At 35.8% G+C, this 17,109-nt stretch overlaps 3 protein-coding genes across 4 annotated transcripts in view; 1 reads left to right on the forward strand and 2 right to left on the reverse strand.

Moving 5' to 3' along the window:
* The window catches only part of LOC139974378 (coiled-coil and C2 domain-containing protein 1-like), a 106,640-nt gene that overhangs the window by 55,104 nt on the left and 34,427 nt on the right, over positions 1 to 17,109 (forward strand). The gene's annotated exons all lie outside the window — the stretch shown is intronic.
* LOC139974379 (uncharacterized) overlaps positions 1 to 17,109 on the reverse strand; it is a 31,044-nt gene that overhangs the window by 10,949 nt on the left and 2,986 nt on the right. The window lies entirely within an intron of this gene.
* On the reverse strand, positions 6,726 to 16,110 carry LOC139974381 (fibrinogen-like protein A). The gene is made up of 3 exons (XM_071981498.1): positions 16,103 to 16,110; positions 10,302 to 10,563; positions 6,726 to 9,477 (listed from the first exon to the last, which is right to left on the reverse strand). Exons 2-3 carry the CDS (start codon positions 10,546 to 10,548, stop codon positions 9,221 to 9,223), a joined length of 504 nt encoding a protein of 167 aa, XP_071837599.1. The 5' UTR covers positions 10,549 to 10,563; positions 16,103 to 16,110; the 3' UTR covers positions 6,726 to 9,220.

Genomic DNA, 17,109 nt, shown 5'->3' on the forward strand with positions numbered 1-17,109 from the left:
TTGATATCTTTGTTAACTTTAAAATGTTTGCTTGTGAAGTTAATTTTAGCCTATGTTTTGATGATAAAGAGATATAACTCATAGAAAGAAAAGAAAAAAAAACAATACAAATAAGAAGATGATATAACTGAAATAGTCAGTGTCAATACAAAGCTGTTTTTTTTATTTAATCAAGTTTATATATGAAGCAAATAATACGGGAGAATCATCTTTTGTATTGATCTTTATTTCTTTGTCTTTAAAGTGTCTTAGGTTCATGAAATGAATCAACAACTGAATTAATTTCCATGTCTTATTTTGCTCCTCGAATCAGCTTATCGTATATATAACATAGAAACACCTTCCCTTAATAATGTTTGGGAAGACAATTGTTAGAAAACGTTGGCGAGCTTCATTCATGATCCCGCATTATGGTCAGCACATTTACATATACAATATTGTTTGCTTAAGAACACAAACATTGAATAACGAATATGGCTACATTTACTGCACATTTTATTAAAAATTAAAACAATATATTTTAAAGTGACATACTACCCGCTGATGAGATGTCGACTGAAACAATCACCACGAAGATGAAAAACATGACCAGTTTTAATGCATCCATACTTGGATAATCAATCAGCACACACTGCAGCCTATGATTAAATGACAGTAAAAAAGTGCAGAAGCAATAACGATGGTGATATTTATTGATTGCAATGTCAAGTGTGTCAAGCGCATGCGTCAACTTTATCAATAAAATACTGTGACGAAAGAAATTTGGTGAAAACATGACATTAACACTAAACTTGACAGACGACACTATGGCGGTATAGGTTAAGTTCTGTTTGTTACATCACTAAATATATACTTTTGTCTTTTAGAAGTCCTCTCTTCGTTTAACTCAACACCTTCAATGATATTTTTGACATTAACAGTCATCAAATTGTAACCTTTAAATTAATTAAGTTCCATTTTTGTAACGGGGCTCTGCCTACGTCGTTTTTTAACCTATTTCCTGTTCAATCGGTAGTCTGTGCACAACTACATTACATTCAACGATTCTTTCAGCATTCCTGTAAATCGTTTGAATTCTATTCAACATTATATCTGTTTCAAGATCTGTTCTAAGATCTGGAACTCTAAGATCTGGAACCTCTAAGATCTGGAACCTCTAAGATCTGGAACCTCTAAAATCTGGAACCTGTAAGATCTGGAACTCTAAGATATGGAACCTCTTAGATCTGGAACTCTTTGACTGGACCCTTCCTAAGTCTGCGTTTACCATTGCTAACATTAAAACTTGTCACAAAACTGTTTTGTTATCTAAGTAGCATTCCTATCGTTTGTTGTCTTTATCTCCCGCCTTGTTTTTCTAGTTAACTGTAGCCTGGTTCCGTGTGGATATATATAGTGCGGGGTGTGGGTGGGGGTGGTAGGGGAGGCTTTGCTTTCTCTGTTTGTCAATTCTTAAGTGTGACACAGTAAGAACAGGCGAGATATTGTGATGGTATAGTTTTATGATAAGTTTGTTAGACCTATGTACATCAAATATCTGCTTATTTGTTAGTTGTTCATTCGTATTTATATTATAAATCTTGGAAATGATGAGATCAATATTATAATGATATAACTTGGGAAAACATAATTATATGGTAGCATATTCGCAGTGAGTCCATGTAATTACTGGTATTGTGAAATTATTATTGCTTTCCGCAGTCCTTCCCCCCCCCCTCTCCCAGCCCCCTCGTGGAATTGTAATCATAGTCAGGCATTCGAATATATATATAAACACACTTGGAGGCTTGCGTAACTGTACTCGAGCATATGGCGTTGTACTACAGTAGCATACCAATGATAAAGGCTAATTAGGCATGAACTGGTACTGCGGCTGTTGTACAGGCTTTTCACATCTGATTGGTAAATAGGATTCTGATCAATAGCGTATTATGTTGATGCTCATTTTAGACACGAATAAACAAATGAATGCAAGTCATAATGAGACGTACACTGAGACCTTTCTAAAATCATTTCCTTCTTCTATGCTCTGTTTCTTTTTGGAGTTTTATCGATCCTCAAAATATAGTTTGCTGATCTGAATTCTGATGACTTGTTTTTCTGAAAATCCTGACAAAAGGAGGTTAGAAGAAAGGGTTTCTTTCACAATTGTCCTTAAAGTATTCGATGTGTGCGATATACTTTCGAAAATTAATATAATCTCAAGGTTATCACAATCAATTCAAAAACCATGTATATGAAAAATATCACTTGCCTATTGAAAGATCGTAGTCTTATTATTATTTTGTTTACTTATTATTTCTTCACTAAAATCGATCTACTTCCTGCAAGTATAACTTAAGTGTAATATAAAGTGGAAAATATTGACCGGAGTTACACTTTTATTCCCATTTAGCCGTTCCGTAGCGCATGGCATACCTAGTTATATTACATTGCACATTACATATATTGTTATAAGCCCTCGATTTTAATAATTGTGTCCCTTCTGCAAGTGTGCGTGTAAACGTAGTGTGGGGTAATAACTTCAAGAGTGTCATTCGTTGCTTTTCTTCCTTTATTTTTCAGACTCCACATAACGCCACTGCTTTCTTTCACAATTAACTAACATCAATTCTCCATTAACAACCTCTGCTACCTTGCAACACTATCCCGCTATCCTCACACACCCCCTCCGCTTCTCTCCTTTTCTCGTCTCTCCCTAATACCTTGGCTCCTCACCTCACAAAAGTCACAGTCCAACTGCCAGTAACCCCTCTCCTCATCTCTAGCTCTATCCTTTAATCCTATTAGCAAGTCTTTACATGTCTAAGTAATCCCAGCTTTGTAATCCCCTTAAGCTATCCCTAGGACATAAAGAGCTTTCATCTCCTTACTTGCAGACTTCACAACAATCCTTAATGAAGGTTAGAAGCGTTGCAGTTATAACATGGGCCTGTCGAGACTATATTTATATTTTGTACCCGACCTACATGCCCGAAATTGGTACTCACATGCTCTCTCTGTTCCTGTTAAGGACAGGACTTCTTGTGAAATTCCATTTTCGCTGGTATAGGGAGAGGATTTGATCTCTTTTTGTTTTACAGTGTTTTTATTTACTTTTCGGTTCTTGTCATGTGGTCTCGGATGGTTTTAGGCCCACGTGGACGCAAATACCCTTTTTTGTAACTTAGTAATCACACAGTTTAATTCTTTATTTCCAGTGTAAATCATTTTAAATTTATTAATTAATAGGAAAATAAATAAAAATTATGATAAAGATATAAAAAAAGAAGTAGGCCTAAATCCTGGACATAACACTGAAAATCAAAACAGTGGTTCTAGAGCACCATGCTGTATGAACATGGAGCCCTATAAACAAAAAAAAATCCTATAAAGTTCAATACTGAATCTGGGAGTTATTGCAGCTTTCCTCAAATTGTAGTTTGTCTTATTGCACAGAGAGTTTATTGCACAATGGAGTGGGTGACCTTCATTTCTATGGATGTTATTTAGTAACCTCTCAAATTCCTTCATAGCAGCCGTATTAACTTTATCTTTAAGTAGGTTATGATTTAATCCAAAGATTCTCTCACAGTATCTCAGGAAACTTAATAATCTGTTCTTATCTTTCATTTGGACAAAGTGATACCAGACCGGGACAGCATATATGATATTTGGCAAGACAAAGGCCTCAAACACCCATTCCCGTATATGGACAGGAAAGTGAGGAGCAATATACATGAGTGTGGTGACAATGTGATACACCTTGGCTAATACCTTCGAAATATGATTTGAAAACGTCAGTTTGTTGTCGATGCAGACTCCTAGATACATTGTACTGGAAGTACGTTCAACGGATGTGTTGTGAATAATTGTCTTCTCATCTCTCTTCTCGATTAATCCCCTGTGCTTAATATTGATGTTTTCGAATACCATTTCCTTACACTTCTTTTTGTTAAGAAGTAGGTTTTTTCTCTGGTCGCAATTGCTAACTACACTACTGATAAAATCCTGATACTCATGCTGATTTTGCTGATGGGAGCCTTTGGTGATAAAGCAGTGTCATCAGCATATTTAATTACTGAGCAATTAGAATTAGAGCGAATGCAATCTGTATAAATAGTAAAGAATAGGGCTGATAGAGGGCCTCCTTGTGGAACTCCTACTCTGATTTCTGAAGTTGTTGTATAGCCTTTGTCTCGTTTAACTTGTTTTGACCATCCCTGCATGAAATACAGAGCTGACAGTACAGTTATCACTCAGAGCTGATAATACTGTAATCAAACAGAGCTTACAGTACTGTAATCACTCAGAGCTGACAGTACTGCAATCACACAGAGATTACAGTACTGTAATCATACAGAGCTGACAGTACTTTAATCACACAGAGCTGACAATACTGTAATCACACAGAGCTTACAGTGCTGCAATCACACAGAGCTTACATTACTGCACTCACATAATGCTGACAGTACTGTAATCACACAGAGCTGACAGTACTGTAATCACACAGAGCTTAGAGTACTGTAATCACTCAGAGCTGACAGTACTGCAATCACACAGAGATTACAGTACTGTAATCATACAGAGCTGACAGTACTTTAATCACACAGAGCTGATAATACTGTAATCACACAGAGCTTACAGTGCTGCAATCACACAGAGCTTACATTACTGCAATCACATAATGCTGACAGTACTGTAATCACACAGAGCTGACAGTACTGTAATCACACAGAGCTTAGAGTACTGTACTCACACAGAGCTAACAGTACTGTAATCACACAGAGTTTACAGTACTGTAATCATACAGAGCTGACAGTACTGTAGTAACACAGAGATTACAATACTGCAATCACAAAGAGCTTACAGACTGTAATCACACAGAGCTTACAGTACCCTTATCACACAGAGCTTACAATACTGTACTAAAACAGAGCTTGTAGTACTGTAAGCACACAGAGCAGACAATACTGTAATCACACAGAGCTGACAGTATTCTAATCACACAGAGCTTACAGTACTGCAATCACACAGAGCTAACAGTACTGTAATCACACAGAGCTAACAGTACTGTAATCACACATAGTTTACAGTACTGTAATCACACAGAGCTTACAGTACTGTAATCACACAAGGCTTACAGAACTGTAATCACACAGAGCTGACAGTACTGTAATCACAAGGCGCTTACAGTACTGTAATCACATAGAGCTTACAGTACTGTAATCACACAGAGCTTACAGTGCTGCAATCACACAGAGCTTACATTACTGCAATCACATAATGCTGACAGTACTGTAATCACACAGAGCTGACAGTACTGTAATCACACAGAGCTTAGAGTACTGTACTCACACAGAGCTAACAGTACTGTAATCACACAGAGTTTACAGTACTGTAATCATACAGAGCTGACAGTACTGTAGTAACACAGAGATTACAATACTGCAATCACAAAGAGCTTACAGACTGTAATCACACAGAGCTTACAGTACCCTTATCACACAGAGCTTACAATACTGTACTAAAACAGAGCTTGTAGTACTGTAAGCACACAGAGCAGACAATACTGTAATCACACAGAGCTGACAGTATTCTAATCACACAGAGCTTACAGTACTGCAATCACACAGAGCTAACAGTACTGTAATCACACAGAGCTAACAGTACTGTAATCACACATAGTTTACAGTACTGTAATCACACAGAGCTTACAGTACTGTAATCACACAAGGCTTACAGAACTGTAATCACACAGAGCTGACAGTACTGTAATCACAAGGCGCTTACAGTACTGTAATCACATAGAGCTTACAGTACTGTAATCACACAGAGCTGACAGTACTGTGATAACACAGAGATTGCATTACTGCAATCACAAAGAGCTTACAGATTGTATAATCACACAGAGCTTACAGCACCCTTATCACACAGAGCTTACAATACTGTACTAAAACAGAGCTTGTAGTACTGTAATCACACAGAGCAGACAATACTGTAATCACACAGAGCTGACAGTATTCTAATCACACAGAGCTTACAGTACTGCAATCACACAGAGCTAACAGTACTGTAATCACACAGAGCTAACAGTACTGTAATCACACATAGTTTACAGTACTGTAATCACACAGAGCTTACAGTACTGTAATCACACAAGGCTTACAGAACTGTAATCACACAGAGCTGACAGTACTGTAATCACAAGGCGCTTACAGTACTGTAATCACACAGAGCTTACAGTACTGTAATCACACAGAGCTGACAGTACTGTGATAACACAGAGATTGCATTACTGCAATCACAAAGAGCTTACAGATTGTATAATCACACAGAGCTTACAGCACCCTTATCACACAGAGCTTACAATACTGTAATAAAACAGAGCTTGTAGTACTGTAATCACACAGAGCTTACAGTACTGTAATCACACAGAGCTTACAGTACTGTCATCACACAGAGCTTACAGTACTGTCATCACACAGAGGTTTCACTCAAAGATTACAGTGCTGTGATTACACAGTGATTACAGTACTGTAATCTAAGGGAAATGTAGCCTGGTTGAAAGCACTGATAGGCAACATATTCTTCTATCTTGTTCAGATACAGTTTTTTCTTTGTACGAGGTTACTTGTTTCTATTCCGTTCTCTTACGGTACGGTAGTACGCTAGTAAGCTAACACGCTAGTACACGGTTGCGAGGCGTAGAATGTGCGACAGGTTTAAGGTTCCGCAGACGCCGATTTCCTCCCCATGTCGATAATAGTTTTTGTCCGTTGCGCCAAAATGGCCTCAACATCGATAAAAAAGATTCATATACAGTTTGAGTTTGTAAAATACAATGACATATATTTCAGTGACAAATTAGCCAGCGTAGCAAGCAGATTTTTTCCCCGCAAGTTCATAATTCACTTCACTCAGAAAAGGGGAAAAAATGAATATTGAGTACTGTAAACGACCCTTTTCCTCGAGTAGCCTATTCATACTGGTAGCTTATGGTCAACCATCAGCTCCCTTAAGGACCAAAAACAGGAAACTTCAAACGCGAAGTGGCAATGTCGAGTATTTCGCAAACATATATATTACCTGCATAAGTATTACCTATGCTTCATATTTCTTTTTCCTTTTCCAATTTCGTTTTTCTTTGTTATGAATTCATATTTTAATTGCATGAAAACCAATAAATATGTTTTATTGTTGTTGTTATAATGTTTATATTTAAGCATATATAATGACACTTACAAAATGTGGATTCTGTATATTAAACAAGTACATTACAAATCATTCGTAACTGATAAAGCAATAAATAGAAGATATCAAAATAGATTAGCAGTAACACATAGGTCTGCACTTAGAAGCACGACGTCGCCATCAACTTAAACTTATAGATTTCCAGATTTATTAGCATATTTTGAAGATAAATATCGGAAACCAGAAAAGCTATAGAAACAATATTACTACCCATCTAACTTTTTTTTTTTATATTTGTTCCTCCTCTTGTTTTTTTTTTGTGCTTAAAACAAGTACTTATTATTTTTGATCTCATTGAAAAATTAAAATTAACAAACAAAATCCCGTCGAGGGGATGAATACAAAAGGATTAAGCTGTTTCTTTAATACATGATCATATATATGTTGCACACAGAAAAAGAGCTGTTATTACTTGCTTACACATTCTCATGATATATGTGACACATGTAACATTCTTGATTATTATTATATTTTTCCCGTCTCATTTATTCACGATTATTTAACATGTATGTGGTACATCGATTATATTTAAAGTTCTGATAACAACATAGGTATGTCATCTGAATGATACAAAGGAATTATTAACAAAATGTGAAAATTGATTCTGAATTGAGTATTTCTTCTTCTCCACTTATACCGAAATACATGTGAACATGTCCAGAAATAACATAAATGATAAGCAGATGTTAAGTTAAGAGTTGCAAAGTTCATCGATTGAATGAGACTGGCAAGTCTTTAATGTCATGTATTTTCTACGAGCAGAGCTAGTACCCATCTAATCGTTTACTTTAGTCTAAAAAGAATTGTAGCAATAACGATGAGGTTAGGTAAACGCTATCATGACTTTAAGCAATTAAAGAAAACTAAAGTAAACAAACCTAACAATTAATAACAATAACATGATTTAAGAAAAGTAGCTTCACTAAACAAAACGGTTAAAACATCACTTATTATTAGCAGTTAAAATGATTTTGTGTGCGAGCGCGTGTGTGTGTTCAAAACATGTATCATAATACGTTGGTGCTTAAGTATATGCTTTATTATGATTAATTTATATATGTAATACAATCATACACTTTAGATATTATTAATGACGCAAATAGAAATAGGCTCGTAGCGAGAAATTTGCCAAGGGAGGGGCGAAGCCCGTATGCAAAATATGTAAGCATAGCGCCACCATATTTTGTCGCGAAGCGTACAAGACAATTTTGGCCAAAATTGCCTCTCAGTTGGCTGGAAATGGATCATCCCAGGCCTTGTAAGTTGCATCTAAGCATTCCTATTTTGAAATTACTAGCGATATTATAAAAAATAAATTAAAAAAATATGATCAAGGAGGGGGCGGTCATCCCCTTCGCCCACCCCCCTTGTCTACGCGCCTGTATAGAAACCAATCAAATCATAATACTTGTTTAAACCCCCCCCCAAAAAAAAACTCACACACAAGAACAAACAAAAGACAATCAAACGCAAGAAAAATAGCAATACCAACAAACCAAACACGCACACAACACTCACCCCCCCCCCCCACACACACACATAAAACCAACACACTATTAATCCGACAGTGTGAAAATAAGATCAAATGAAATAATGTTTATATTTTAATCATATCAATTAGTGCTTTGTTGTTATTATTATTTAGTTAAACTTTGTGCACACTGATTCTAAATAAAGAAGTATAAGGTAAAAAAAAAACGCCTACCATGAAATACCGAAAAAATAGTAAAGATGTCAGCGAAATCGACTGATCCCAGTGTGTTCTCAACTGCATAAATAAATCAAAGATTATTACCATAAAGTGCTATAAACGATCACTTGTTATTTCTTAAAAGAAACAATTTAACTACCACAAATATGATATATGGAGGTCAAAACTAACAAAGCCAGCCCCACAGTTTTAATTAATGTAAGGATTAGCGGACATATAATACCTAAAAGGTTCTGATGTACCCATGTTATCCATGACCTTTTGTTATTCGATTAATTAAGCGATTGCCCGGATTTTCATGTCTGAATAATTGATTTGGGCCATGCCTACTTCTTCAGTATGCCACAAAGACTCGGGATACCATTCGGCGCTGTTAAGAGAGCTTACGTAACCGCTTAATGGATAATTTCTGTGCCACCATCCCCCTTGTTCTTGAGCAGCTATATTTTCATACGAGCTTGGGTAATCAAGTGCATCGTTGTCATTGTCTCTTGTACTGAACGGGTAGTCTTTATGGAAGGATAATGCGTCACCTATGACAACAACACGAGGAGAGAAAATGATAAAGGTATTGCGGTTAGAATGACATAGATGACTACATGTAAGAAGTTGTGCTGGTTATATTAGAGGTCTCCAAATGACCATAACTTTCAGTTCAGTTAATCCAGGATAAATTTCAAACCAGTTATTAATATAGGCAAAGATAAAGAGGCACAATCAAAGTTGATATGAAAAAAAAATCGAAAATATAATGGTCGAGATAATTAAGTCGTGGAAAGTAAATAAACCTAGCCAATTACCATGGTAACTTTTGTTTCATACTGGTATGTTGATTAAGCAAGCAAGAACAATAACGTACCGTCTTTGTTTTAAATTGTGTTAATACAGTACAAGATTATTGCATGATAAGAGGGGTTTGGGGTGGGGGGTGTTCTATTTTATTACTATGGAAGGTTAGAAAGAGGTTGTTGATAACACTATAGAAGAACAACTCGATTAAGAAGCAAGTTGTGAAAGTAAGGATTAAACTGCACATATGTCATTCAGATCTATAAAACTACATTAGTTATGATCGTGAAAGAACTGTTCAATGGAATGGTGAGCAATAGTGTACAATAATAATAGACGTGTATGATTATTTGCGGAGGACTTCAGGAATTATATAGTAACATTTGTCCGCCCACAACGCTTCATAAGATCCTCAAATTACATACGAAGCACTTTAATTAGCCTTTAAGGTATGTTTTTTCTTTATAGCCCCCCAAAAAAGCGGTCAAGTTAGTACCAAACCGTTAGGCTCACTACCAAATCTGTCATGGAGCATGTTAGCTAATGGAGAACTTGTTTTGACACATACCTGCATCTCCAGAGTATGATCCAAGCCGTAGAGTATATTCTTGTGATTCGTCGGAAATACTAAAGGAATCGCATACGGCGTAGAATTTCTGGTTGTAAACATTACCCAAGTCGATGCGCAGCTCGTATTGTCTTTGATTTGTCAAGCTGTAGATCTTCTCGTTTCCAAGCCAGAAGTTCTCACTTAGGTTACCAAAGCCCGCTTTATAGTCACTCCAATCCAGATGAAAACTTTGAGTGTCATCCATTCGTCGTTGGATTACCTGGAAATGTGCAGATCATCACTTTGGATATAAATATCGTCATTTTAAAAATAAAAATGATGATAATAATGATTAATAATAATAATAATAATGATGATAATAATAATAATAATAATAATAATAATAATAATAAAAATAATAATTATAATAATAAAAGTAATAATAATAACAATAACAATAATAATAATAACAACAACAATAATAATAATATTAATAATAATAATAATAAGAATAATTATAATACTAATCATAATAATAATAATAATTGTAATAATAATAATAATACTAATACTACTAATAATAATATTTTGTTTACCATTTTTTATTTGCATTCACATCTTCTGCACAACACATTAAGTTGAAAAGAAAGAAAAAGTTCGTTTCATGACACCAAAAAGGACATTTCCTTTATCAATAATGCAAAGAATCTCTTAGCAGTTTAATTTCTTTGTGGTGTTTGTTATTGATAAGTATATACATTTCCACACTCAAGAAAAATGAAAGCTTATGCTTGAAAATATCATAACTTGGAACGCTTTTGTTAATTCTGCAAAGGTAAATATAATATTTGGCATAAAACATTGTCAGGCTATACCATTTCATTTTCAATGTTTTCATAATCATAACCAAAACACACGTGTTCGTACTCCACTACAACTTTTGAATTAAAGATTTCAAGATACATTTTGTTTCAAATATCTCCAACTGCGCTACAGCGCCAGTAAAGGTGGTCTAAAGTTAGAGTAGACTCGCCACAAAAACTGCAACTTGGGGCGTCAATGATGTTAATTTTACTAAAAAAACTATTTGTAGCAATGATACGATGGAAAAACTTCTACTGAAAGCTTCTTAATTTAGCATCTCTAATCTTGCTACAAGAACCAAAAATCTCACTTCAGGTTAAAGTGGTGCCTCTAAAATCATTGTCCCATTTTAAACAACCACGTGGTTGCTCAATACAACGGCTGTTAAATTTATTATAAGCATATTGACAAATCTTAGTAGTACCATATAGTTGCGCTAACATAACCTGCTGACTACATGGTTGCTTCGGCAGCTGCAATGAATATCTGGATGGTACCCACGTACGTGGGATAGAATGTATAATCCCATTCAGCTTTGTAAAGGGGAAGCTTGAACAATTAAATTTAGCAATAAAAACGGTATACGACAGAGGCCTGCCAGATATGTCATACAAATCCCGGACATAAAATGAATTAAAACACTTCCTGCACCAAACTACTTCATTATTAATCTTGATCAAACTGTTGTTCCAGATAATCTGATCACCGTAATTCGCCACCGGGGGTTTCAAAGGTGAGATCGCTCCAAGCACAACAGCAGTTGCGAAGAAACTCGTGTTTAACCTTCTTAAAAATATCATTTCCCTTGAAATTACAGCTAAAAAGAAAATCCTTACCAACGTTTTTCAAAAAATAGTCGAAAAGGACTTTCCAATGGCCAAAAATTATGATCTGTATATCTTTTAATCCAAGTGATTTTCATACTTTTCATGAAATTTAATCATATTCAAGCCGCCTTCTTCCTGTGGCTGCATTAAAATTTTCCTCTTTATTTTGTCGCCCTTTCCTCTCCAAATAAAGTTAAACAGTAAACTATTTAGTTCCTTAAAAAATGATTCTGAAGGATTAGGCAGAACAGAGAAGAGGAAAACAAGTTGTGACAAAGCAAAACTCTTTATGATAACAATTTTACCATAGGGAGTCAGATCACGAGGAGACCACATATTTAGGACACTTTTCAAACGTGAAAGTTTTGGCAAATAATTTAAGGGAAAAAGGTCACTTCTATTATTCGTAAGTGTAATACCAAGAACCTTTAATAGAACCATCTGTAAAGGGAATATTATAAGCACTCTGACCATTAACATTCTCATTATTATCGCCGATAGGAAGAATGTTAGACTTTTCGAAGTTGATCTTCAGACCAGAAGCTTGTTTAAACTCTGTTAGTATCTCAACAACTCTCTGTAAAGAACGATCGTTATTGTCCAGAAAAATAGTTGTGTCATCAGCATATATATATATATACACTTTAATGTTAACATTGCCTACTGGAAAACCGACATACATACGGTCAGCTCGTAATTTCAAAGCCAAAATTTCTGCACACAACACAAAAAGGTGTGGGCTAAAGGGGCAACCTTGGCGCATCCCCCTTTTAACAGGAAAAAAGCCAGAGGAAACCCCGTTATTCAAAACGCAAGCCGTACAGTTTGAATAAAAGGTCTTAACCCAACGAATAATGCTATCCCCAAAATTGAAAAGTTGAAGTTTATGGTACAAACAATTCCAATTAACACTGTCGAAGGCTTTTTCAAAGTCAACGAAGAGAATGTAACCTGGCACATTTTTATCCTGTGCATACTGTATAACATCTAGGATCAGTCGAATATTTTCTCCTATATATCGATTTTTAAGGAAACCGGTTTGATCATGATGGATAATATGCGGCAAGACCTCTTTGAGTCTTGCAGAAATACAAGAAGCAGCAATTTTGTAGTCTACATTTAAAAGTGAGATTGGCCTCCAATTACTAATTTTCTTAATGTCTTTACCATCTTTAGGAAGTAAAGTAATAACAGCTCTGCCTTGCTCCGAAGAGAGTTTACCTATCAGATATCCCGAGTTCAGCGACATAAGAACGAAAGACTTAATTTCTGGCCAAAAGCATCTATAAAATTCAGCTGGCAAACCATCGCTGCCAGGTATCTTACCAGAAGCCACACTCTTAAGTGCATTCCAACATTCCTCTTCAGTTAAGGCACCTTCACAATTATTTCTTGAATCGTCGTTCAAACCCGTAATATGAAGGGACTCAGAAAAAGTATATTTTCCAAGCCAGCATCATTACAAGTAGCATATAAATTTTCGTAAAAAATTCGCTCAACGTTTAGAATTGCGTGGAGATCGGTAAACTCAGTCCCATTGTTATGAACTAGAATTTTAATTGACTTGCGCTCACTGTTTCGCTTCTCTAAATTTAGGAAGCATTGTGTATTCTGTTCACCTTGTTCAACCCATCTCGCTCTAGAGCGAATAATAATACCATCAATTTTGCCCTCGTACATGTCGTCAAGACTGTGCTTAGCGTTTGAAAATTGTAGTTTAGGGGACGGAGTGGGGTTGAAATTGTATTCAGTTTCTAATGAAACAATACATTTTTGCAACGTTTTTTCCTACTCCCTCACAAGACGAGACTTTTCTTTAGAATATTTCGTGGACCAGGAACGAATGAGGAATTTTAAATATTCCCAAAAATTGTGTGGATTAGTTGCATCTAAATACCATTCTGCCAAGGCACCAGAAACTACCTTACGAATTCCTTCTACGAATTCTGCTTCTTTCAATAGGGAAGTGTTTAATTTCCAAAACCCCCCGCCTCTCTTAAAAGTCGAAGCACGCATCTGAAAAGTTACCGCATTATGATCAGACTGAATGGTCGATAAAGTATAACAGTAGTTACAAAAAGCTAGCAAGTTGGCCGACACCAGAAAAAATCTAACCTACAACTAAGGCCATTAATAATATTTGTAAACCATGTGAAAAGGTACCTCTTTGGGTTCCGCTCCCTAAATACATCAACTAAATGAAGTCCCTGTATGCAGTCAAAGAGTATCTCTCTCGCTCTAAAATTTGTTCTTTTTGTGCCCCCTGCCTTGTCGAGATCAAGGTCCAGAACTAAGTTAAAATCACCACCCCATATAATGTTTATGCAATTAAAATTGGACGCTAGGCACCTATATATGTTGCTAAAAAAAGACGGATAGTCCCTATTGGGGGGCATTAACATTAACAATAATATAAATTGTGTCATTAATAGCAATGTCAATAATAATGTAGCGGCCGTTGAAATCTGACAAATGCTTAACAACTGCTAGGCTAAGGGAAGGATTAAACAGTATAGCACACCCAGCGCTTCTTACAGATCCACAAGAAAAAAAAGCCTTTCCACCCCATTCATTACTCCAAAAACTTGTAGAAGCGTCAATGCAATATGTTTCTTGAATTAAAGAAATAGAGAACTTTTGGTTATGTAGCCAAGTAAACACCTTACGTCTATTTTTTGAGTCATTTAAACCACGAGCATTAAAGGTACAAACAGAGATGATGTCATGCATTTTAAGGACTAAAGAAAAAAAAAACACAAAATACAATAAAAAACTAGAGCAAAACACACAGACAAACTATCAAAGACAAAAACAGCAACAACAACATAAAAACAAACAACACCAACAAGACAACACAAAAGAGAGCACTCGAGAAAGAAGGAATGAGGACTAACCTTGACTTAACAATCGAACATTCCATATAAAGGAAAAAGGATCAATTTAGAAAACTCGTCAGAAAAATACAGTTAAATATGGTCCAGATGTTATTTTAATGAATTACAGAACATCTGTAAAGTTCACTAGTGGATTCCACGACGTTTTTTTTTTTATTCAAACAGGGTACGGTTTCCCCCGAGCTTCCCGCCACTTTCCCGCCACGAATCGTAGTTTTGTTCCAGTTGAAAACAGTTCCTTCACCTTAGCCGATCGGGCTTTTTTCTCCTCTAGATCCAGCCTCGTAAGGTCGCCTACAATAAAAAGTGTTGATCCTTCAGGTGAGTTCTCCACGACTTCATAATAATAATCTTATCCTGAAAGGACAGACATCTCGCTAATATATGAGGCGGTTTATCTCCGACACCTCGTCTATCCCGATGGCATCTCTCAATACGTATCTCGTGACCATTTGGAAACTTTGAAAGGACCTTTTCTTGTAAAATAGTCGAACAATTCTCGTTTTCAATTCTTTTGATTTCCACGACTCTGAAGTTGTTTCTTCTAGAATGCCGCTCAAGTTTGTTGATACATTCGGCATTTTCTTTGATGGTGACGTTGGCCTTCTCTAAAGCTTTAGAAATTCCCGAAAGGCGATTAATATAATCTTCGTCTCTTTTCTCTAACTCCTCCACTCGTTCAGATAAGGATTCGATAGCTTTATCCAAGCTGCTTTCCAACATACCAATGCTTTTTACGAAATCGTTACGTAATGACAACTTAAATGTTTCCAAATTCCCCCCACCAGCTGGGCGTCGTCTCTGATTCAGAGCTCGATCCACGTTGTCTACTGCGTTGACTAAGCATGGTAGGCTTTTTAATAGCCATGTCGCTTACTGCAGGCCTAGTTGTAGTTACCTTTGGCTTATTTTGCTCCCTTTGGGCCTATCTCTCACCATAACGGCACGAATTCACGAAGAAAAAAGTTAAAATATAGTTGATATTCCGGGTTGGTGGTAACAAAACCCTTTCTCAATGCAGGAGCAGTGGAGAATAAGCGTTAAAATTGAGAGCCCTTACAGAACGTTCTTGACAGTTACAAGGCCATCCTCGTTCCAATAATAATATTATACATAATATTATATATAATAATATATAATATTATTATAGCTGTAATTTCAAGGGAAATGATATTTTTAAGAAGGTTAAACACGAGTTTCTTCGCAACTGCTGTTGTGCTTGGAGCGATCTCACCTTTGAAACCCCGGTGGCGAATTACGGTGATCAGATTATCTGGAACAACAGTTTGATCAAGATTAATAATGAAGTAGTGTGGTACAGGAAGTGTTTTAATTCATTTTATGTCCGGGATTTGTATGACATGTCTGGCAGGCCTCTGTCGTATACTGCTTTTATTGCTAAATTGAATTGTTCAAGCTTCCCCTTTACAAAGCTGAATGGGATTATACATTCTATCCCACGTACGTGGGTACCATCCAGATATTCATTGCAGCTGCCGAAACAACCATGTAGTCAGCAGGTTATGTTAGCGCAATTATATGGTACTACTAAGATTTGTCAATATGCTTATAATAAATTTAACAGCCGTTGTATTGAGCAACCACGTTGTTGTTTAAAATTGGACACTTTAAACTGGAGTGGGATTTTTGTTTCTTGTAGCAAGATTAGAGATACTAAATTAAGAAGCTTTCAGTACAAGTTTATCCATCGTATCATTGCTACATCATTGCAGTTTTTGTGGCGAGTCTACTGAAACTTTAGACCACCTTTACTGGCGCTGTAGCGCAGTTGGAGATATTTGGAACAAAATATATCTTGAAATCTTGAATTCAAAAGTTAAAGTTGAGTACAAACACGTGTGTTTTGATAATGATTATGAAAACAAAATGAAATGGTATAGCCTGACAATGTTTTATGCCAAATATTATATTTACTTTTGAAGAATTAACAAAAGCGTTCCAAGTTATGATATTTTCAAGCATAAGCTTTCATTTTTCTTGGGTGTTGAAATGTATATACTTATCAATAAGAAAAAGCACAAAGAAATTAAACTGCTAAAGATTCTTTGCATTATTAATGTCCTTTTTGGTGTCATGAAACGAACTCTTTCTTTCTTTTCAACTAAATTTGTTGTGCAGAAGAGATGAATGCAAATAAAATAATGGAAAAAAATAGTACTATTTTTTCCCCTTTTTTTCCCTTTTTTTAAGGAGGAAAAAAAAATACCTAGATCTGACAAT

Source organism: Apostichopus japonicus, chromosome 9, assembly GCF_037975245.1.
Source record: "Apostichopus japonicus isolate 1M-3 chromosome 9, ASM3797524v1, whole genome shotgun sequence".
NCBI classification, from domain to species: Eukaryota; Metazoa; Echinodermata; class Holothuroidea; order Aspidochirotida; family Stichopodidae; genus Apostichopus; species Apostichopus japonicus.

Coding starts and splice junctions, on each gene's coding strand:
- LOC139974381 (XM_071981498.1), bottom strand. CDS start 10,548: ATGGATGACACTCAAAGTTTTCATCTGGATTGGAGTGACTATAAAGCG. Junction 9,478..10,301: donor ATCATACTCTGGAGATGCAG/GTATGTGTCAAA, acceptor TTGTTGTCATAG/GTGACGCATTATCCTTCCAT.